The sequence below is a fragment of the Leucoraja erinacea genome, chromosome 4 (genome assembly GCF_028641065.1).
Source record: "Leucoraja erinacea ecotype New England chromosome 4, Leri_hhj_1, whole genome shotgun sequence".
Lineage (NCBI taxonomy): Eukaryota > Metazoa > Chordata > Chondrichthyes > Rajiformes > Rajidae > Leucoraja > Leucoraja erinaceus.
The window spans coordinates 44351882-44376772 of NC_073380.1; the positions used below are offsets into that span (position 1 = coordinate 44351882).

The following is a 24891-nucleotide window of genomic DNA, read 5'->3' on the forward strand; positions in this document are numbered from 1 at the left end:
GTGAAAAATGTTTTTCTCATCTCTGTCCTAAAAGATTTCCCCCTTATCCTTAAACGGTGACCCCTTGTTCTGGACTTCCCCAACATCGGGAACAATCTTCCTGCATCTAGCCCGTCCAACCCCTTAAGAATTTTGTAAGTTTCTATAAGATCCCCCCTCAATCTTCTAAATATTAGCGAGTGCTTGCCGAGTCTATCCAGCCTTTCTTCATATGAAAGTCCTGACATCCCAGGAATCAGTCTGGTGAACCTTCTCTGTACTCCCTCTATGGCAAGAATATCTTTCCTCAGACAAGGAGAGTAAAACTGTACGCAATACTCCAGGTGTGGTCTCACCAAGACCCTGTACAACTGCAGTAGAACCTCCCTGCTCCTATACTCAAATCCTTTTGCTATGAACAGCTATAGACCTGTTAGTTTGACTTCAGTGGTGGGCAAATTAATGGAAAAGATACTTAGAGACAATATATATAAGCATCTAGATAAACAGGGTCTGATTAGGAACAGTCAACATGGATTTGTGCCTGGAAGGTCATGTTTGACTAATCTTCTTGAATTTTTTGAAGAGGTTACTAGGGAAATTGACGAGGGTAAAGCAGTGGATGTTGTCTATATGGACTTTAGTAAGGCCTTTGACAAGGTTCCTCGTGGAAGGTTGGTTAAGAACGTTCAACTGTTGGGTATAAATGCAGGAATAGCAAGATGGATTCAACAGTGGCTGAATGGGAGAAGCCAGAGGGTAATGGTGGATGGCTGTTTATCGGGTTGGAGGCAGGTGACTAGTGGGGTGCCTCAGGGATCTGTGTTGGGTCCTTTGTTGTTTGTCATGTACATCAATGATCTGGATGAAGGTGTGGTAAATTGGATTAGTAAGCATGCAGATGATACTAAGATAGGGGGTGTTGTGGATAATGAAGAGGATTTCCAAAGTCTACAGAGTGATTTAGACCATTTGGAAAAATGGGCTGAAAGATGGCAGATGGAGTTTAATGCTGATAAATGTGAGGTGCTACACCTTGGCAGGACAAATCAAAATAGGACGTACATGGTAAATGGTAGGGAATTGAAGAATACAGTTGAACAGAGGGATTTGGGTATAACCGTGCATAGTTCCTTGAAGGTGGAATCTCATATAGATAGGGTGGTAAAGAAAGCTTTTGGTATGCTAGCCTTTATAAATCAGAGCATTGAGTATAGAAGCTGGGATGTAATGTTGAAATTGTACAAGGCATTGGTGAGACCAAATCTGGAGTATGGGGTACAATTTTGGTCGCCAAATTATAGGAAGGATGTCAACAAAATAGAGAGAGTACAGAGGAGATTTACTAGAATGTTGCCTGGGTTTCAACAACTAAGTTACAGAGATAGGTTGAATAAGTTAGGTCTTTATTCTCTGGAGCGCAGAAGGTTAAGGGGGGACCTGATAGAGGTCTTTAAAATGATGAGAGGGATAGACAGAGTTGATGTGGACAAGCTTTTCCCTTTGAGAATAGGGAAGATTCAAACAAGGGGACATGACTTCAGAATTAAGGGACAGAAGTTTAGGGGTAATATGAGGGGGAACTTCTTTACGCAGAGAGTGGTGGCGGTGTGGAATGAGCTCCCAGTGGAAGTGGTGGAGGCAGGTTCATTGGTATCATTTAAAAATAAATTGGATAGGCATATGGATGAGAAGGGAATGGAGGGTTATGGTACGAGTGCAGGCAGGTGGGACTAAGGGGAAAAAAATTTGTTCGGCATGGACTTGTAGGGCCGAGATGGCCTGTTTCCGTGCTGTAATTGTTATATGGTTATATATGGAATGCTAACATACCATTCACTTTCTTCACTGCAATGCTCCACTAATAATGTTAGCAGGATCCTTGAGGATGCAAAGTAGGCTGAGATCTAACAGGAAGGCTTGGATAGAATAACATAATCTCCTTCAGTTTTCTATGTATATTATGAATTCAAGTAGACTTTATCTGCTCAGTGTCCAATAAATCTATTCTGAATTCATAGAAAGTCCTTTTCTCTGAGAACTGTCACAGTGAGCAGAGCAGTGGTGCAGCTGGTAGAGATGATACCTCACTTCGCCAGTGAACCATGTTCGATCCTGACCTCAGGTCCTGCCTGTGTGGAATTTGTATGTTTGCTCTGTGACTGTGTAGATTTCTCTGGGTGCTCTGGTTTTCACACATCCTAAATGTGTTGGTTTGTAGGTTAACTAGGCCTCTGTAAATTCCCCCAATGTGTAGGATGTGGAACAAAGGCCAAAGGGCATGCTTCCATGCTGTATTTTGCAATCAATTTAAATACTTTCAATTTCTATATTTGATCAATTTCAATTAATCAGACACCTGACTTAGAAGCCCAAGAAGCCAAGGAAAATAAATGGCGGTTCTGACCTCTCAGTTGTAATCTTAAATATGAACTCCAAAACAATCCTGCCATTAAACAACATTAGAAGGAAAATACAGTGCCCTCCATAATGTTTGGGACACACATCCATCATTTATTTATTTGCCTCTGTACTCCACAATTTGAGATTTGTAATAGAAAAAAATCATATGTGGTTAAAGTGCACATTGTCAGATTTTAATAAAGGCAATTTTTTATACATTTTGGTTTCACCATGTAGAAATTACAGCAGTGTTTATACATAGTCCCCCCCATTTCAGGGCACCATAATGTTTGGGACGCAGCAATGTCATGTAAATGAAAGTAGTCATGTTTAGTATTTAGTTGCATATCCTTTGCATGCAATGACAGCTTGAAGTCTGCGATTCATGGATATCACCAGTTGCTGGGTGTCTTCTCTGGTGATGCTCTGCCAGGCCTATATTGCAGCCATATTTAGCGTATGCTTGTGTTGGGGGGTAGACCCTGTCAGTTTTCCCTTCAGCATATAAAAGGCATGCTCAATTGGGTTCAGATCGGGTGATTGACTTTGCCACTCAAGAATTTACCATTTTTTAGCTTTGAAAATCTCCTTTGGTACTTTAGCAGTATGTTTGGGATCTTGCTGTAGAATGAACTGCTGGCCAATGAGTTTTGAGGCATTTGTTTGAACTTGAGCAGATGGGATGTGTCTATACACTTCAGAATTCATTATGCTACTACCATCAGTAGTTGTATCATCAATTGATCTTGGGCAGTTCCTTCTCTCCTCCATACTTTACTCTTGCCATCACTCTGATATAAGTTAATCTTTGTCTCATCTGTCCACAAGATCTTTTTCCAGAACTGTGGTTGCTTCTTTAAGTACTTATTTACAAACTGTAATCCTATTTTTACAGCTAACCAGTGGTTTGCATCTTGCAGTGTAGCCTCTGTATTTCTGTTCATGCAGTCGTCTGCGGACAGTGGTCAATGACAAATCCACACCTGAAGTGTGCTTCTGATCTGTTGGACAGATGTTTGGGGATTTTTCTCCATTATAGAGATAATTCTTCTGTCATCAGCTGTGGAGGTCTTCCTTGGCCTGCCAGTCCCTTTGCGATTAGTAAGCTCACCAGTGCTCTAAACCAAAATGTATAAAAATGACCTTTATTAAAATCTGACAATGTGCACTTCAAACACATGTGATTTTTTTTTTCTATTACAAATCTCAAATTGTGGAGTATAGAGGCAAATAAATAAATTATGGGTCGTTGTCCCAAACATTATGGAGGGTACTGTATAAAAGGCTGCTGTAATTAACATGTTAGGTCTAAAATTCTGTTTGCACCAAATCTTTCTCTTCCTTTTTCATGTAGGCTGTGGGCCGAGGAGCTTTATTCTGCAGTTTCGTGACCAAAGTCACCAATCTACATGAAATGTTCACATATTGTGTAAAAAAATGTATATAAATCACCCCTGAAACTCGATATGAAGAAGACTTGCATATTTTTATTAAATTAGAGAAAAAACGGAAAAATGTCGGGAATTTTTTAGTCCAATCAAAACACATTTAACATTAAGTTGTCTGCCAGTTGGCCAATCACACGCTTTGTTTCAGGCTAGCGCACAAAATGGCTGAGGGGGCTTCGCAGATGCCTGTTTTACTGGAGATTCTGATTTGTTGTTCTGTGGAATAAATGTCGTGGAAACTTGCAGCAGATAATTGTATTTAGTGGGAAAAGCATTAAAAAGGCTGAAGAAAGTGCTGTGAAGTGGATTAAAGTGCAAGAAAGCATTCAAAGTCCCTGCTGATGTGCTGGAACACAAAGAAGGCCCCCATGAATCAACTCTAACTGAAAGGTAAGACTAAAGTCTGAATTTATGAAAATCTATCTTATGGACTTTAATTAATTTAATATAATGTGAATAAATTCATACATTCATTCGTTCATTCCTTATTCATTCATTCACTCACTCACTTACTCATTCATTCATTCATGAAATTGAGGGCCTAAACTATAACAGTCAATTAAACATTGTCACTAATGCCAGCATGTTGTAGAGTAATAAGTCTTTAACAACTAATCTCGAAACTGCCTGCGAAAACGTATCAGGAAAAAGTGCTCCGATCGCGGGGCCTAGGTACTCGCGGTAAAGAGCCATCGATATCCCTCCGTTTTTCTCCCGTTATCGGGGTCTGAAAACGACCGCTATAGACGGCACTATGTACAGCCTCCCCTCCCCCCCCCCCCCCCCCCCCCCCCGCCCGCGGAGATGATCCGTGGCTCCGCATTCGCGAATCGGCCGCTTATTAATTGAGACGGCGGCTTCACTTTACCGCGAGTACCTATGTCCGGATCGGAGCACTTTTTCCCGGTAAGTTTTCGCAGGCAGCTCCGAGATTAGCTGTTAAAGACTTATTACTCTACAACAAGCTGGCATTAGTGACAATGTTTAATTTACTGTGTTATAGTTTAGGCCCTTAATTTCATGAATGAATGATTGAGTGAATGAATGAATAAGGAATGAATGAATGAATGAATAATGAATGTATGAATGAATTAATTAATTTATTCACATTATATTAAATTAATTAAAGTCCATACAGATAGATTTTCATAAATTCAGACTTTAGTCTTACCTTTCAGTTAGAGTTGATTCATGGGGGCCTTCTTTGTGTTCCAGCACATCAGCAGGGACTTTGAAGGCTTTCTTGCACTTTAATCCACTTCGCAGCACTTTCTTCAGCCTTTTTAATGCTTTTCCCACTAAATACAATTACCTGCTGCAAGTTTCCACGACATTTATTCCACAGAACAACAAATCGGAATCTCCAGTAAAACAGGCATCTGTGAAGCCCCCTCAGCCATTTTGTGTGCTAGCCTGAAACAAAGCGCGTGATTGGCCAACTGGCAGACAACTTAATGTTAAATGTGCTTTGATTGGACTAAAAAATTCCCGACATTTTTCCGGTTTTTCTCTAATTTAATAAAAATATGCAAGTCTTCTTCATATCGAGTTTCAGGGGTGATTTATATACATTTTTTTACACAATATGTGAAATTTCATGTAGTTTGGTGACGGGTCACAAAATCCTATTTCCAGACACATTTTTGATGCTCGGCCCACAGCCTAATGGTTGGTTCTTCATTTCCAATTTAATATCACCATATGTGAAATGTAGTTTTATTTTAACTTGTGTAAAACAAGTGCAGTAAAGGTATTTCATCTATTGAACAATAATTAAACATCGTGAATGTGGGTTGGTAGAGCCTTGCCCTTTTGTGCTTACACTTTGTTTCTGATGTGTGTCTCCGTGGTTCAATCACTGGAATAACCTCTGGCTGCAGGATTTCACTAACAGCTAATTGAAATTCTGATGGGCTATAGAGGTTTCTACATCTGTATCTACAAGCCCAGTACCATGGTGGTGGACTACTTTTAATGACACCTCCCGTACCATGCAGCATAAATACCGAGACCTTTCTCGTCCTAAACTGTGAATAGCATCTTTTTTATCACATTGTTAGTAAATTTACCTCACCGTATTACTAAACTTATTCTTCTGCATGCTTTTTTATTTCGCAACCGTCGTAACAGCACAAGCTCCAGTTCCTATTTAAATACTTCCTAATTGCAGTGTGCAGTTAATTATGATGATAATTGCTTCTTCCAATTCAATAGCTGCCCTGCTATAGATTTAAAGTCACTTTTTGACCCACCTACAAAAAACAGGACTATCCATACGTAACTAAAGCTCTGATCTTGTTATCTTCCGGTTTGCGCGGTCTTTCTATTTGTGCACAAATGGTACTCGATAGCGAATTGATTTTTCACCAGCTTACTCACCGTTCTCCTGTGCTGCGAGTGCACCAAGTCTCGTTCCGATCGCTGGGCTAATGTAAAAGACGGTTTAAAAATCTTAAAAACCGCATGTCCGCAGATGGCACTCATCGGGACAGTCCGCCTCTTCCTACGCCATCGCGTCTTTACTGGAGCTGAGGGAGGCTCTGGATAGCCAGCGGAGGTTTCCATTGCGTCTTTACTGGAGCTGAGGATGGCTGACAGAGGTTTCCAACCGGACACAATTTTCAAAGGGACCAGAAGCAGCCCAGCTCGGCGCGGGAAATGTCGTCAAACGGAGAGCGGAGGATCAAATCCCGGCGGAGGAGAGCGACCAGCGACCGCTGTGAGTCCTCATCGCACTGTCAGCTCCAGCCCCTCTGATACCATCCTCTCTCCCACAACCCTCGTCTTTTTCTCCGAGCTCTCTCCCCTCTGCCCACAACCCCGCCCTCCCCCACCACCACCCTCCTGCCCACACACACCCCCCCCCCCCCCCCCCCCCCACACACTGGAATATTTTATTCATTTTGTCCTAAGCAAAGTTTATTTTTTGTGTTGCACACCTGACCTTGTTTACTTTTGCAATAAAAAAAGTTGTTTTGAAAATATTTTGCAAATGGATAATTTGATTTCTTATTGATCCAGAGTTTTAAGTTAATAAGTCTGGTCTGGGCACCCCAATAAAGGAAGGATGTGAGGGCTTTGGCGAGGGTACAGAAGAGTTTTACCAGGATGCTGCCTGGATTAGAGGGTATCAGATATAAGAAGAGGTTGGACAAACTTGGATTGTTTTCTCTGGATTGTCAGGTGCTGAGGGAAGATCTACTAGAAGTTTATAAAATTAAGAGAGGCAGAACCTTTTTCCCAGATTGGAAATGTTAAATACTAGAGGGCATAGATTTCAGGTCAGAGGCAGAAAGTTTAAAGGATACGTGCGGGGCAAGTTTTTATACGGGTTAGGTGCCCAGGGGTGCCACGGGTGGTGGTGGTGGAAATTGTATTTAATGGGTTTTTGGATAGACACATGAATGTGCAGAGTTTGAAGGAATATGGAGCACATGCGGGCAGGTGAGATTAGTTAATTGGCTTCATTATCGGCACAGACTTCATGGGCTGAAGGGTCTGTCCCTGTGCTGTACTGCTCTACTCTCTATGTTCTATTGATACTATTGAGAACTTTGAAGATCTATATATATTTTTGTAAGCATTAGGAAGAAACCAAAGATAGACACAAACTGCTGGCGTAACTTAGTGGGACAGGCAGCATCTCTGGAGAGAAGGAATGGGTGACGTTTTGGGTCGAGAGAAGGGTTTTGACTCAAACGTCACTCATTCCTTCTCTGCAGAGATACTCCCTGTTCACTGAGTTACTCCAGCATTTTGTGTCTATCTTCGATTTAAACCAGCATCTGCAGTTCTTTCCTACACAGGAAGAAACCAATGTTTTCACAGTAAAACAAAAATAATTAAAGTTCCATGTGGCTTGGAAATTTGAAAAGTCCTAATTTTAATCAAATTTGCAAAACACCAAGTTTTATCCTCAGTTTAGACATTATTGAAGAGTGAGTTTCTTTTTATTTGGTTTAGTATTTCATGACTATTATAATACACAAAAACAAATTATGTGAATTGGTACATGTAGAGAACTGTAAAGTCAACAATTATGAATGAATTAAAAATGACACAGGGCTAACAGTTTTAATTAATCCAGTTTTCCTGCTGGATCTATGTTGATGAGTCTCTACTGTATGGTTAGGGGTGGTGTTTGATAGTGGAATGGCGAGGGATGATGTTATTATTTGTACTCCAAAGGTGAAAAGTTGGGTCTACAAAGGCAGTTCAAGAGCATCTAACCCAGTTGGATGATTGAAAACCATAGAAATGTTATTCAGCTCCGTGATGAGAAGAGAAATCTCAGGAAGATTTGAAACAAGATACATTTTGTTTCCTTTTGCGATCTCATTTGCTTTATATGCACTAATATTAAATTCCATTATTAACTGGGGATTGATTACCTTTTCTTGATTAGCCTTCTGTGGGCCACTGCAGGTCTCATGCTAGCTCTTACTCTAAGCAGGTACTCTGAGACTTCCCATGCATGTTCTAGAGTTCTGGAGTTCTAGAGATTACTGACGAATTTGCTATCATTGGAACATTTGCATTCATTCATTAGCACTGCTGAACCTTGAACAAAACATAAAGTACTGGGCCAGGCAGCATCTGTAGAGGACAGATGGCCCTTAACTCCAAGAAGACCAAGGAGCTCATTGTAGACTTCAGGAAGTCCAGAGGCGGCACGCACACCCCCATCCACATTAACGGGACGGAGGTGGAACTTGTTTCTAGCTTCAGGTTCCTGGGAGTCAACATCTCCGATGACCTCTCTTGGACCCACAATACCTCTACTCTGATCAAGAAGGCTCATCAGCGTCTCTTCTTCCTGAGGAGACTGAAGAAGGTCCATCTGTCTCCTCAGATCCTGGTGAACTTCTACCGCTGCACCATCGAGAGCATCCTTACCAACTGCATCACAGTATGGTATGGCAACTGCTCTGTCTCCGACCGGATGGCATTGCAGAGGGTGGTGAAAATTGCCCAACGCATCACCGGTTCCTCGCTCCCCTCCATTGAGTCTGTCCAAAGCAAGCGCTGTCTGCGGAGGGCGCTCAGCATCGCCAAGGACTGCTCTCACACCAACCATGGACTGTTTACCCTCCTACCATCTGGGAGGCGCTACAGGTCTCTCCGTTGCCGAACCAGCAGGTCGAGGAACAGCTTCTTTCCGGCGGCTGTCACTCTACTCAACAACGTACCTCGGTGACTGCCAATCACCACCCCCCCCCCCGGACACTTATTATTATTTATTCAAATCGTTTGCTATGTCGCTCTTCCAGGGAGATGCTAAATGCATTTCGTTGTCTCTGTACTGTACACTGCCAATCTATATATCTATAAAACTCTGGGGCCATCCGACCGACTGCCGACCGGCGCCCTTCCTGCCTTTCGATTCGTGCCTGATACTCGCAGATGTCCAATCGGAATGGCCGATGCTCGCAGATGTCCAATCGGAATGGATTCATTTGCATGTACGGCTGCCGGCTGCATTTCTTCCTTTGATTCATTGCCACGCCCAATCCAGACGCTCAATCTCCGAGATATTTTCCATTTCGGTAGAGATTTCGCTTTTCTTTCTAAGTATCCGCTCCTCATTTCATTTCGTCGTGTTGAAGTATACACGTTTTTAAACAAATCATTCGCCCCCCCCCCCCACCCACCCCAAGTATTTCAAAAATAAACAGGCTTCTCCATTTACATGTCAGCTTCCAACACACTTCGAAACAAAGTTGCAAGACAGGAACACTGAACTTTTCACTGCTGCAGCAGGCAGAGGAGGTGCCATTGGATTTTTTGTTTAAATCCACTGCTGAGGGAGGCAGGGCAGTGCTGGAATCTTACTTTTGGGAACGGCTTCAGTTCCATTGGAGGAGACGGGTGCATGGTGGAATATTGGTTTGGGGGATCACACCATTGGGGGAGCAGACCCAACGGGTCTGCACTTGGTCTAGTGACAATTAAAATTGTATCTGAATCTGAGTCGACGTTTCAGGTTTGGATCCTTCTTCATACTGATCAAATCTTGCTAGAATACTGCTTTAGCATCGCTAAACCTTGCTCCCCATCCTGGTTAGAATATCAGACATTTGCTATAGACAGCGGGACAATGATGAGATTTGATTCTGTTTTCTTTCATTTCATTCTTAAAATTGTTCTATGCGTTCCATGTCTTTGAGTTTTGGGCCCAATCGATTTATTCACAAGTTTCATATTTTCTTATGACAAAGGAGGAGACCACACAACACATTGGCTTTTGGAGCAATACCATCAATCCTGTTGTACACTTATGGGCCTGTCCCACTTAGGCGACTCTTTAGGCGACTGCCGGAGACTATGCAGTCGCCACACGGTCGCAGGTGGTTGCCGGGGAGTCGCCTTCATGGTCGTGAGGAGTTCCCACATTCTGGGAACTAGTCATGGTCTCATTATGGTCGCCACAAATGTTTCAACATGTTGAAAAATTAGCGGTGACTAGAATGAAGGCGCCATGGAGAGTAGCGAGAATTCTCGTGCCATAGGTGGGTTGCCAGGAGGCCCCAGTGGGTTGCCAGGTGGTCGAAGGTTCTCTTAGGTTGTAGCCGGTGCTGACCGGTGAATTTCATTGGATCATTGGGAAAAAAAAGTAAGCAGTAGTTTTCAGAACCAAGGATAAAAAATGTCCGCCGAGCTTCACTGCCGTGTATCCCTGGCTTCTTAAAAGTTGTCTCCACTCCTTCTCCACCTTCTCTCCCCTCTCTCTCCCTCCGCCTCTCCCTCCCTCTTTTAAAGGACTTGCCATACTCTGTGCTTTAGCTGACTTAATTACAGCGCCAACGTTCCTGTTCATCGCAGGTAGACAAAAGCGCTGGAGAAACTCAGCGGGTGCGGCAGCATGTATGGAGCGAAGGAAATAGGCAATGTTTCGGGCTGAAACCCTTCTTCAGACTGATGTAGGGTGGGGGGGAGGCGGGAAGAAAAAAGGAAGAGGAGGAGCCAGAGGGCTGAAGGAGAGCTGAGAAGGGGAGGAGAAAATAAGGGCTACCGGAAATTGGAGAAGTCAATGGTCATGCCGCTGGGGTATAAACTGCCCAAGTGAAATATGAGGTGCTGCTCCTCCAATTTCCGGTGGTGCTCACTTTGGCCATGGAGGAGGCCCAGGACAGAAAGGTCGGATTCGGAATAGGAGGGGGAGTTGGAGTGCTGAGCCACCGGGAGATCAGGTAGGTTATTGCGGACCGAGCGGAGGTGTTCGGCAAAATGATCGCCAAGCCTACGCTTAGTCTCACCGATGTAGATCAGCTGACATCTAGAGCAGCGGATGCCATAGATGAGGTTGGATGAGGTGCAGGTGAACCTCTGTCGCACCTGGAACGACTGCTTGGGTCCTTGAATGGAGTCTAGGGGGGAGATAAAGCGACAAGTGGAGCATTTCGTGTGGCTGCAGGGGAAAGTGCCCGGGGAGGGGGTGGTACGGGTGGGATGGGAAGAATTGACCAGGGAGTTACGGAGGAAGCGGTCTTTGTGGGAAGCAGACGTGGGGGGGGGGGGGGGGGGGGGGGGAAGATGTGGCGAGTGGTGGGGTCGCGTTGGAGTTGGCGAAAATGACGGAGGACTATTTGTTGTATACGACGGCTAGTAGGGTTGAAGTTGAGGACTAGGGGGATTCTGCCCTTGTTATGAGTGGGGGGATGAGGAGAGAGAGCCGTGTTACGGGGTATTGAAGAAACCCTGGTGAGAGCCTCATCTATAGTAGGGGAGGGGAACTCCCGTTCCCTGAAGAATGAGGACATCCTGTTCATCGCAGTGTTTGTTTGTAGCATCTTGGCTTTGCACTGTGTGAATTTCACTCACACAGCGTTCCCCCGCTTGCTCTGTCCCCTGCCTGCATAAAGGGCTGGAGATATGGCTCAAAGTTTGCATTGAGGTTTTGAATCCAAGTGGTCATGGCAGAATCCATACTCAGTATTATTGAACATTTTACTGATGTGCAAAAGTGTTCTGAAAGTACTGTTAATAATTCCTTTTGTCATTAGCTTATGATTAAGTACAGGCTAAATCATTATTCAACATACATCTAAAGTTGCTGAAGATAACAAATACTGGTATTGTAATTTAGAATATTTTCCATAATCAAACAACTGAGAGATCCTGTTTAAAATTACAGTCCCATGAAATTTAAATTAGATGAGTTAAAACCTGTTAGACTGAACTTTGTGGTACAGATTGCCTAATCTTGAATCACTAGTTGGGACATCCCTGTTCATCGTAAGGTGAAACATTTAATATAAAAAGTCAATTCTTATTTATTACATTTTTGAATTACATCGATTCATTTAATGTTTAATGTTGTGTCGTCTAATTATGTTATGCAAATATAAGATGTTCATTTTTGTTTAAATATTAGGTTCTTTTTATCAATAATTTATTATGTAAATCATCCAATAATTCTGTTTCATGCCCCTTTCCCCCCCTGATAGTCACCTGCACACAGCTATTCCAGCTACGAGTCACTTAGAAATGAAAGCGTTGGAGGTGGCCCTGAAGATCTCACTGTGAGTAGAATTATTGAAGATGATGATGATCAAGATGACCATGATGACATTGAGAAGATTATTGAATCAGATGGAGCAGAATCAGAACGTCTAAAAGCTTTTAATGTAAGTAACAGGGCTTTCCAATATGTGCCATGATACGATGTACCTTAATACAATATGAAAGTAAGTATGACATGTTTTCCGCAAGGGTTCGATAATTGGTTATATCCAAGTCATTTTGTTTCTCATGTTCAGTTGTATAAAAGGAATTGTAGTGCAGGGGGACCACTTCATTTATTGCATACACAAATGCTGACTCTTCATTTTAGGATTATTATAATCTTACTTCCATAGAGTTCTTTATATATTTTTATACTTCCTCTTCATACACAAAACAAAGATGTATGCTGCCTCAATAATGTCTTGTGGTACTGTGTCCCATTTCCCTGTCGTCCCTGTGAAAACAATTCTTCAACATTTCCTGTCAGTTTACCAATAGTTTTCAGGATATACACTATTATTGATTAATAAACCAGGATATACACTGTTATTGATTAATAAAGCTTTGACAATCCGTTGTCGCAAAATCTTTCATTATCTTGAACTCTACAGGGGGTTTTAAAGCGTCAGTTAATTTCCTCTGTTCCATTGAACACAGTTTACAGGTCTTTTTTTGTATCTATCACATCTCGTTCCTGGTATCATTTTAGTGGATTTTCATCATGTACGTTTCATGATATTAATATTCCTTTAACAAATGTACGCACAGAAAATCAATGAATATTCCTAATGACGGACTAACGAATACTTCATATAAATGGAATTTAATTTCCTTGTGTTACCATTCAGTGACACAGCAAACGTAATCCAGTATTCCAATTACCACATTGTGTTTTGGTCTTTTTTGAACTATAATCACAAATTTAATATAATGTTGTGATAAGAGACGTAAAAATATCCTTATATTTAACTTTCGTACTGTCAGAAATTATTTAATTATATTATCGTTTTGTGATCCAGTGCATATATCTGTAAAAATAGTAAAACACCGGTGCATTTGTTAAAATTTATCCAGTGCAGTAAAGATGGTATGTTTCTGACTTTTTACTCTTGTATTAGTAAACCAGAAAATAATGGGAAACAGAGAATGGTTAAGGCCAGGATTGATCAAATTATAGATCTTGACATGAAACACAAGTAGATTTCAAATCATGTGAACTTTCAATGGCTTGGAATGCAATCTCAGACTGTTCATTTTAGAATGATTATTGAACAAATTATACTATAACTTTAAATAGTTATTTTGTGAATAACTACACAAATACTCAAATTTATACTGCGACAGTTCATCACATTGCAATAAGCAGTATTATACAATCCAATTAAAATTAGTTGAAATCTTATAGGACACATGACATAATGGGGAAATTATCCACAATTTCCATTCATTAATAACAATGGATGGAGATTTCATGGCAATATACTCATGCTTTTCCAATAACTCAACTACAGAAGGCAAGGTTCCACTAAAAAGAAGAATCTTAGGGCCTCCTCAGTTCTGCTCGTCCCCTCTATTCAACTTTAAATGATGTTCTAAATATTAAATTCATCTTTCTCTACTCACATTTTCAATCTCTCCTCTTCCTTATTGCCACCTTCACTTTATTTCCATTCCTGTGTCTCTTCCTTACTTTTTCATCTTGTTTTACCATTATCTTTATCTCTTTAAATCTTTGTAACCATGCTGGCCAAAAAATACAATTTAGAATAAATCCACTTGTTAGTTACTGGCCTTTGGTCTAATGGGCTAAAGCACATTAAGTACTCAACCATGTGAAGAGATCTTCAGCCTCCAATAACCCCACAGCACTTCCTGCAGCACCCTTTGAGTAATTTGTGTTCCCTACATTCCCACTAAAGTAACTTGATAAGGTGATGGACACCAGAGGAAAGAGGCATAGGAGTGAGATTAGACTCCTGCTCCTCCTGACTCAAAAGGGTTTAAAAACACTATAAAATTTAATTTTTGGTGGCTAGCAACTGCCACCATTCTGATGATAGGTTACCCAATCTCTGTGAAACTGATTGCAGCTACATTTAAATTTATAACAGGGTTTCATTCACATAGTAGGAGCTAATTTAAATCTGTTAAGTGTCTTCCAACACTTCAAAATGGGACACTTATATGCCTTGCTGCCCTGACAAAAATAGCACGTGTACATCATGTTGGGTTTGTGTTGATATCGAGACCACTATAGATTCCAGGATATTGTTGCTGCTGGTTCATTGCCAGTGACTTGAATGTCAATGTAATTGCTCTTTTACCGCTGATTTGTTCGGTCAGGTCCATCCTGCTACCACCCATGTGCCTTTATACCCTCATCCACTGCCAGGAGAGCATCACATTCTGGATGATAATGCATATTTCTGGTGGATGAAATTGGTTCTGTCAGCATTTTTCTTTATCCTTGTTTGATTGAAAATATTCTAATAAGATGGGGATGAAGCAATGGATTAATGTAATGCTGGAAATATTTGCCAGTTCAGGCACATTTTCCAAGACAGAAACAATATTTGGTTTCGGGTTCATGACTTTTCATGTTTCAGTATCCACAGTCTTTTGGCTTTATGTTAATGGAAATTATATATTGGCTGCAGGAAAATAATATGGATCATTAAGTACGTTATTACATGAGAACATTGTGATCCAAACTGAGGATATAATTTGCACCTATTAATACAGACCTGTTGGTTTATGTGAAAAATGCTGATAATTTATTAGCATATTCTCTTTCATGAAGCTATTCCGAACTCTACAGGTAAAAGTAAAATATATTTTACTTTACCTGAAGCTCAACTGTTGCAATCCTCATTCATACCTTTATTACGTTGAGACATGACTGATCCAATGTTGCCTTGTTGGTCTCCTACAGTGCATTCAGACACCTTTACTTTTTCCGCATTTTGTTACGTTACAGCCTTATTCTAAAATGGATTTATTTATCATTGATCTACACACTACACCCCATAATAAAAACATGAAAACATGTGTTTAGAAATTTTTGCAAAGTAATTTAAAGGAAATTACTGAAATATTACATTTACATAAGTATTCAGACCCTTTACTCAGTACTTTGTTGAGGCACCTTTTGCAGCAATTACAGCCTCAAGTCTTCTTGGGTATGACGCTACAAGCTTGGCACACCTGTATTTGGGTAATTTCTCCCATTCTTCTCTGCAGATCCTCTCAAGCTCTGTCAGGTTGGATGGGGAGCGTCGATGCACAGCTATTTTCAGGTCCCTCCAGAGATGTTCGATCGGGTTCAAATCTGGGCTCTGGCTGGGCCACTCAAGGATACTCACAGACTTGTCACATAATCATTCCTGCATTGTCTTGGCTGTGTGCTTAGGGTCGTTGTCCTGTTGGAAGGTGAACCTCGCCTCAGTCTGAGGTCCAGAACGCTCTGGAACAGGTTTTCATCAAGGATCTCTGCACTGTGCTCCGTTCATCTTTCCCTCGATCCTGACTAGTCTACCCGTTCCTGCTGCTGAAAAACATCCCCACAGCATGATGCTGCCACCACCATGCTTCACCGTTGATATGGTATTGGCCAGGTGATGAGCGGTGCCTGGTTTCCTCCAGACGTGACGCTTGGTGTTCAGGCCAAAGAATTCAATCTTGGTTTCATCAGACCAGAGAATCTTGTTTCTCATGCCTTTTGGCAAACTCCAAGCGGGCTGTCATGTGCCTTTTACTGAGGAGTGGCTTCCGGCTGGCCACTCTACCATAAAGGCCTGATTGGTGGAGTGCTGCAGATATAGTTGTCCTTCTGGAAGGTTCTCCCATCTCCACAGAGGAACTCTGGAGCTCTGTCAGAGTGACCATCGGGTTCTTGGTCACCTCCCTGACCAAGGCCCTTCTCCCCCGATTGCTAAGTTTTGGCTGGATTGCCAACTCTATGAAGACTCCTGATGGTTCCAAAATTCTTCCATTTAAGAATGACGGAGGCCACTGTGCTCTTCGGGACCGGCAATGCTGCAGAAATTGTTTTAGACACTTCCCCAGATCTGTGTCTCGACACAATCCCGTCTTGGAGGTCTATGGACAATTCCTTTGTCTTCTTGGCTTGGTTTTTGCTCTGACATGCACTGTAAATTGTTGGACCTTATATGGACAGGTGTGTCCCTTTCCAAATCATGTCCAATCAATTTAATTTACCACTGATGGACTCCAATCAAAGTTGTAGAAACATCTTAAGGATCTTCTCCTTGCGTTTGAGGCAGCAGAAGAGCAGAAGACTGCAGTAGGGTAATGCCATCCGGTTCGACCTTCGTAGGTGCCCGCCCCAAAAGGGCGCATGCTCCAGGTTGGCGCCAAGCTGCGGCGCTGCTGCTGTCTCTGTTATCGTTCGCCTGACTGAGGTCAGTTGACAGGGCTCACCACTTGGAGGTCAACAACATGAGCCCGATCTTAAGGATAATCAATGGAAACAGGATGAACCTAAGCTCAATTTTGAGTGTCATGGCACAGGGCCTGAATACTTATGTAAACGTGATATTTCAGTTATTTATTTTTAATTAGTTTGCAAAAATTTCTAAACGCCTGTTTTCACTACTTCATTCTGAAGTATTGTGTGTAGATTGATGATTAAAAAAATGAATTTAATCCATTTTTAAATAAGGCTGCAATGTAACAAAATGTGCAAAGAATGAAGGGGTTTGAATACTTTGTGAATTCACTGTATAAATCCATCCATTCACCAAACCACCTGTGTTTAATGAGATATTGACTTCTGGTATGAATTACCTTAGTTCAAAAATTCTTATTCTTTCTTCCAAGAACTTCCCATGATTCTGAATATTTTTATAGCCTTTTGCAGTCTTCCAATCTTTCTAGATTTTGGGGATACAGCAATTCTGGCCATTGTAATTGTTGCTCCTCTCGCAGCTCTGGCTTTGGTGGCTTGACCCTAAGTATTTGCCAGTCTATCCTATCTTCCGACTTTAAACATTACTTTCTTCAATAAGTTTTACTCGTCTCTCGTAACTGAAGTACTTCAACCTGGTATCAGATGTTATTGATTGTATGTATGTGGAGGATCTTCATATATGTTACTGCATTATATGTGCAAGTTGTTCTTGATGGCCTTTAAACTGAACTTCATTCGTCTTGCATGTTAGCAACATACGAATGATACATAACATGTCACACAGGTCTATGCAGTCAAAGGAGTTTGACTTTGGGGGAATTTGTACATTTGATTGCATGTGGATGGATAATTTTGATGTGGTTCTTATTTAGCAACATGTTAAATATAAAATATGCACAAACGTTTGTTAAGACTTCATTTGGCTTCAGATCCTGGAAATGAAAATCCAAGGCTTTCAAGTGAGCCCTTTCAAATCACTGAGGCTAGCTGCAGAATGTTATCTTTTTTTCAAAGGCATACTTGATTGTTGTATTGTCTCTGCTTAGGTTAAATATTTCATCACTCTTGTAGTTTTTGTGTAGCTCTGATGAAAAATGTATCTTGAATAAAATGTCACTGTGAAAAAAAACAGAGGTTGATTTATTTTGCAGAAAACGTATCTTGCCCAAATTGTTCAACTACTTTTTGTTAACTTCTGCAGCAGTTATTCATTGTTTCTAAAATCATGGATCCTATTGACTACTTTAAAAGTTATTTATTATCCTTAAGATGGTCCACTATAAATGTTATAGCTGACATTTGGAAAAAAATGTATAAGAAGTAGTGTTGGTTACAATTATATTTGTTTTAAAGTATAACATTTATTTAGAACAAATAATCATTGATAGGCATTTGCTTCATTTTAATCCTTGTGTATATTGTTTAACTAAAACATTTGTTTGCATTTTAATATAAAGTTTCTGGGCAATGCAAGAGGATTGTGAAACATTTTAAAATTCAGAATCATAGAGGTTATAGTGCAGAAGGAGGCCATTCAACCCATCATGCCATACTAGTTGGAAATTGAGTTTTTAGATGACTACTTCCTAGCACTCAGACTTTGTAGGTTATGGCTCACAAGCTCAAGATACGATACTATATGATACGATAGAACTTTATTTATCCCAGGAGGGAAATTAATTTGCCAAGTCATAAAGACAACAAAAATATGAAAATAAAGTGATGAGTGGTAAGGCTTTGGGGATGTATAAAATTGAGGAGGTGCGGGGGTCAGTCTCAGTCAGTCTCAATCTACCCCACGATAGAAGGGGAGGAATTGTAAAGTTTGATAGCCACAGGGAAGAAGGATCTCCTGTGGCGTTCTGTCCTGCATCTTGGTGGAACCAGTCTGTTGCTGAAAGTACTCCTCAGGTTGACCAGTGTGTCATGGGGGGTGAGCTGTATTGTCCAGGATGCTCCGGAGTTTGAGGAGCATCTCCCCTCCAAGACCACCTCCCATCAATCTAACTCCGCCCCCAGGATGGAGCCAGCCTTCCGGCTCTGTCCCTTCTTGTACAGGGCCTCAGCATTCCTGGACCAGTCCAGTTTACTGTCCAGGTACTTTCCCAGGTATTTTTACTCCCTGGTAAACTGCATATCCACACCATTGATGGAGACGGGACAGGGTTGTTCCTCTCCTCCTAAAGTCCACCACCAACTCCTTAGTCTTGTCGCTGTTGAGCTGCAGGTGATTTAGCCCACACCACTCAACAAAGTCGTGGACTACACCTCTGTATTCAGCTTCCCTCCCCTCACTGATGCAGCCCACTATTGCAGAGTTATCTGAAAACTTTTGCAGGTGGCAAGAGGCGGATTTATGTCTGAAGTCCGAGGTGTAGATGGTAAATTGGAAGGGGGAGAGGAAGAGTCGCCTGTGGGACTCCTGAGTTGCTTTCCAACATGTCCGAGACACAGTTCTGTAGCCTGACATATTGTGGGTGGCCAGTCAGATAGTTTGTGATCCAGGACACCAATGGATCATCCATCTGCATCTTCGTCAGTTTGCTCCCTAGCAGTGCAGGCCGGATCGTGTTAAAAGCACTGGAGAAGTAAACAAAATGACTCTCGCAATGCTTCCTGGCTTATCCATGTGAGCATAGGTGGCATAGATGGAGCAGGTGGATGATGGCTCTCTCAACCCCCATCTTTGCTTGGTAAGCGAACTGCAGGGCGTCCAGGTAGGGTTTTACCAGGGGTCGCAGGTGAGAACACCAGCCTCTCCAGGGACTTCATGATGTGTGAAGTCAGCGCCACCGGTCTGTAGTCATTGGAGGAGCTGGGGCATACTCCTTGAGTTCCCTGGGGCTGACATCCATGAGGCTGGTCCTGTAGCTTTGCCTGGGTGGTGTTTGCTTAGCTCCTTCTTCACCTGCTCAGCCTTCAGGTCTTTCTGCACCCGTTTCACCTCCTCCCTGCCACCATTCCAAAATGCCCTCTTCTTTTGGTTGAGAAGGGCCTTTATGTCACTGGTGACCCAGGGCTTGTTGTTGGGGAAACAGTGTACAGTCTCCTCAGGGAAAACGTTATGCTGAGAACTGGAGTCCATCAAAAACCTCTCCATGGGGACTTCAGAGCGTGTCCCAGTCTGTGTCTTCAAAACAGACCTGTAGTGCATCATAGACCTCTTGTGACCACCTCCTCACTGGGAGTCCATCAAAAACCTCTCCATGGGGACTTCAGAGCGTGTCCGGAAGCTCTGTACCTCTTTCAAAACAGACCTGTAGGTGCATCATAGACCTCTTGTGACAGTCAACAAACTCAGTGACCTTGTAGTCACAGGAAGTCCCCCGAGATCTGGAAAGCACTTGGCTTATACTGGATATGGTGGTAGAACCAGTGAGAGTTCCCTGGGCATATAGTATGGACGTAGACCCACAGCCATCAGTTCAATGTCCGGGCTACAAACATGTTCCTTAACTGTGAATAGAATAGAATATAGAATAGTTTCTTTATTGTCATTGTAACATGGACCATGTACAACGAAATTTAAAATGTCAGCCAGTCAGTGCAGCATTCAAACATTTCTAAAAGCTAACGATACATACACGGTGGGACAGTCAACAATATCACGAACACAGCAGCATGCACAAACCCTCCATCCTTCTGTCGTTCACAGTTACCACAGTAGGGTATCGCCCCTGTTCCAGTGCCTTTATAGCTAAAAACTGTTTTTGAGTCTGTTTGTCCTTGTCCCCCCGTCTGCCTGACGGACAGTTCAAACAGGGAGCCGGGGGGGGAAATGAATATTCTGGGTTTTTTTGGTGCAGCGGGAACTGTGTAAGTCCAAGTCCAAGGGTGACAATCCTGTGGGCTGTCAATGGCCCTCTGGAGCGCTTTCCTCTGAGCCGCTGTGCAGCTGGTGTACCACACGCATACACAGTATGTTAGTATGCTCTCAATGGAGCACCGATAAAAGGACAGCAGCAGTCTCTGAGTGATGTTGTTCACTGAGCACCCTCAGGAAGTGGTCTCTTGGACCTTTTTCAGCACGTGAGCTCCACGACTGATTCCCAGGAAGCGGAAATCCGCCACCCTCTCACACATGGCTGTGTGTACCAGAGTTCCCTGGGCATATCCTTTGTAATGAGGACAGGTAGACCCACTGTCAGCCTCCAGTTCAATGTCCGGAGATGAGCTACAAACATGTTCCGCAAATTTGACTGTGATGTGACCAGAGTTGCACCATTTGTTGTTAACGAGAATAGCAAGTCCCCACCTTTACACTTTTCACTGCAGTCCTTGTTTGCCAGAACAGTCTGAAAGCCGTCCACACTCCTGTTGAACTCAGGGATGTCCTCGTGGAGCCATGTCTCCGTGAAACACAGTACACTGCTCCCACAGCACTCCCTCTGGGTCTTCAATAGTGCAGCCAGTCGTCCATCTTGTTAGCCAACGATCTCACATTCCCCATTGTGATGGAAGGCAAGTATGGCTTGTGCCTCCTTTTCTCCGCACATCGTTTTACTCCCGTCTGGCATCCCCTGTATTTCCAGCTCAGTTCCTTGGGGATTTCTGATGTAACCCTTGCGAAGTCAGCTGGTCGGGGTGGTCGAAGTTCCAGCAGTTGATCCCTGGTGTAGTGAACAAAGAGACCAGCTTCTGATTGTTGCAGAGCAGAGACAGAGACACTATGAAAAGTATCTCCCGAATGACGAAAGAGATAAAAAGTTTCCCCCATCACAACATGGTGCAATAAACTAACTAACGAACCACAAAAATACAAAATAAATATGAATTAAATAAGTAAGTAAAAATAAAGGAAAAGACGATCGACTGTTGACTGGCTGACGTGTGCACAGCGCCGGAACCATAAATTTATAGCTCCCTCAATATTGATTTATGCTGTCTGTCAGAACATTTTCTGATAGTGTTTACATCACCAATGCTAAGCTGCCTGGACTGTATTTATTCAGCTTGTCCCTTTTTCTCTGATGTCATTCTTGCCATCCTTAAGCCTTATTTCTGTGATGGCCACAATTTATCTGTTCCATCAGTTCATCACTTTCACTTCCCAGATACCTTTTTACTAAAACACACATTATCTGTTTAAGAAGGAACTGCAGATGCTGGAGAATCGAAGGTACACAAAAAAGCTGGAGAAACTCAGCGGGTGCAGCAGCATCTATGGAGCGAAGGAAATAGGCAACGTTTCGGGCCGAAACCCTTCTTCAGTCTGAAGAAGGGTTTCGGCCCGAAACGTTGCCTATTTCCTTTGCTCCATAGATGCTGCTGCACCCACACATTATCTGTTGTCTTTTTTTGCAGTTGTTGTTTTCTCTCCCTTTCAAATCCTTTGCCACCATCCAAGCTTGAATACCGACCTCCTATCTTCCCAAATTTGCCTCCTTTCCAAAACTTTCCTATGTAGGTTCTGGCCCTGTTGCAACCCGTCCCACTTGGATTTGTATAGATCCAACCTCCCCCAAAATGGCCCAATGTCCCAGGAATCTAAAGCCTTGCGTCTTGCATTTGTTTTATCCTCTGTTTCTAAGCTCACTGGTGCTTGATGCCATGGTCATCAGAGATTCCTCTCTTTGAAGTTGTGTAACTGCCAATAATCTGGCACCAGGAAGTTTACTTTCTTTCCACATGTTATTGTTATCAACTTCTAATCACCTCACCCCTTAACCCCATACCCCCCTCCACCCCATCAGATTCCTCACCTCAGAATGTAATGCAATCCCTCAGTGGTATTTTTGACCTTGGCAGCAGATTTAGATGAGAATGCCTGTTGGGGAGAGCAATGCACATCGGGTCTCCCACATCACTTCCTGGTCCTCTTATCCGCCAGACATCCCCCATTCCCTCCTTCTTGATGATGGTGATGTGGGGTTATCATCTCCAGCAACATCCCTTCATGTAAAACACAGTGTTGTGGATGCTCTGCAAACACAACAACCAGCTGTTACTCAGGGACAGCAATCTGGATCTTGAGCTCTTTAATCTCTGATTGTTCCTGTGAGTTGCATCTGACATTTTCCTCATGGCTCTGAATGTGCATTCAAGAGGACTGAGAAGATGTACCATAAATCTACTGAAATATGAATTTGAAATCCAATCACTGAGATTAAGATGTTTAATTTTTTTAGTAAATATGGCAGCCAATTGCAGTTTATTTGAAAATATTATTTCAATATTACGCTCCCTGAGCAAGAAGCATAAAGTTATTTTATTATACATAAAATTATACATCTGATATACATCTTTAAAAGCAAGTTATTTAGTTATACAAAAATGTATATTACATCATATATCAAAAATGTGATAATGTATTAAGAAATTAGAAAATGGTTATATAAAGAAATAACGTTTGAAAATTTCTTAAAGGCTAAACATGCTCAAAGTTAAAGATAAAATATGTAATGTTTGAGTAGAATTGGAGGAACGAAAGCAGCAAATGCTAGTTAATATCATTAGTCAGTACCTGAATGCTTATTTTTTATTGATTGCAGTGGTTGTGGCCAAAATATTCTGATTAGTTAATGAACAACAGGTTCTGGAAGACTCCAAAAATGAGTCATTATGGGGGAGGCAGCGGGTAAAATATATTCCTACATTGTTATATGCTTGAAATATTAAGATCGTGAAGTGCCATTAATGATCAAACCATGCACTTTTTAAAGGTGTGGTCATATATTTGTAAAGTTCAAAATTCATTGTGTACTGGACAGACTGATATTTATTTTTTTACAGTATACAGTGCTATGAGTTCCATAAGAATAATACCTTGTTTCAACTAACTGGGTTGTACTTGATGTTTTTTCTAAAAAAAATCCTTATGTTACAATAGTTCTGCTTGGGGACAATTGCAGATTTTTAAACACTTATTCATTGAACTTGCACACAAGTGAGAAGCCTCGCAAGAAAATGTAAATTGGAAACTCTGTGCTATAGTAGCACCCTTTCAAAACCAGCTGCTTATCATGTGGGGTTGCCCATTGGTTGTGCAGGGTCAATGAATTTATCCTACAATGTCCACTCAGCAAGTCAGCAAAATATCAAACAGAGCAGCCGTCCAATGCATTCTTCTCCTCTGTCTTCCTCTTGCCAACAGATGTTTGTGAGGCTGTTTGTAGATGAAAACTTGGACCGGATGGTCCCCATTTCTAAGCAGCCCAAAGAAAAGATCCAGGCAATAATTGAATCATGCAGCCGGCAATTCCCTGAATATCAGGAGCGTGCCCGGAAGCGTATACGTACTTACCTCAAGTCCTGCAGGCGGATGAAAAAGAATGGTTTTGAGACGGTGAGTTGTACTGTCCAAATACAACCCATTCCCAGTCTGCATCCAGTTCCTGTGCATAAACTCATCACAAGATTTTTTTTTCCCCCATCCCTCCCACTCCCAATCATTCCGATGATTATTTTTTCAATATTATTTTTGGAACATCAGTTCAGAGACCCTTCCCTTTCATCTAAACCATATTTATTTTGCCTCACTGGTGTCTGGAAGAATAATTTATCTGATTGTTATTAATTCAAAGGCTGTTGGGTGAAGTGCCTCATAAAATATAATGACAGTATTTTGTTTCTGATATATTGTACCTAACTACAAAGTTTGTTCCTATTTATCTTTTAACATATTTGAACGCAGAATAATTTATAGTATTTGTGATTATTCTTCCTCCTCATTCTGATTAATTACTCACAGGTAACTAATTTCTTATAAATAATTTTGCAGAAGCCCCAATCAAAGGTCTCATGGCATTTGTGCGATGTATATATATGCCACACAGAAACAGGGCATTTGGCCCAACTCGTCCCAAGATCTGAAGCATTTTGGCATATCGTAAGGCTAGCAAACCAAATGTCTGGTAAATGCTCAATAGCACCACATTTTTATAGAATTTAGCACTGGGTTGTGTTATATATAAATCAAAATGCTTCATAGTGCTTTCCATTCCACTTTGTTCTTAAAAGTTGTGGTAACAAAATGATACAACTTAAACAACCATGCTTTTGAAGGAATCAAATATATTTTATTAACAGATTTCATACGAGTCAATCCAGAAATACAGTTCACTTTAGCAAGTTTCTGCTTTCTTTAAAAATTAAATTGTTACTAGAAAAATATTTGATCACCGAATT

The 24891-nt window shown here is 41.8% G+C and overlaps 1 protein-coding gene across 5 annotated transcripts in view; it reads left to right on the forward strand.

Moving 5' to 3' along the window:
• The window catches only part of LOC129696328 (nucleolar protein 4-like), a 187472-nt gene that overhangs the window by 126872 nt on the left and 35709 nt on the right, over window positions 1-24891 (forward strand). For 3 of the 5 annotated variants that reach the window (XM_055634144.1, XM_055634143.1, XM_055634147.1), the window contains 2 exons: window positions 12278-12457; window positions 23858-24049. In XM_055634144.1, the coding sequence (XP_055490119.1) occupies window positions 12278-12457; window positions 23858-24049 (372 nt within the window). The remainder of the gene's footprint in view (window positions 1-12277; window positions 12458-23857; window positions 24050-24891) is intronic. The other 2 variants (XM_055634146.1, XM_055634145.1) reach the window with 1 other exon arrangement.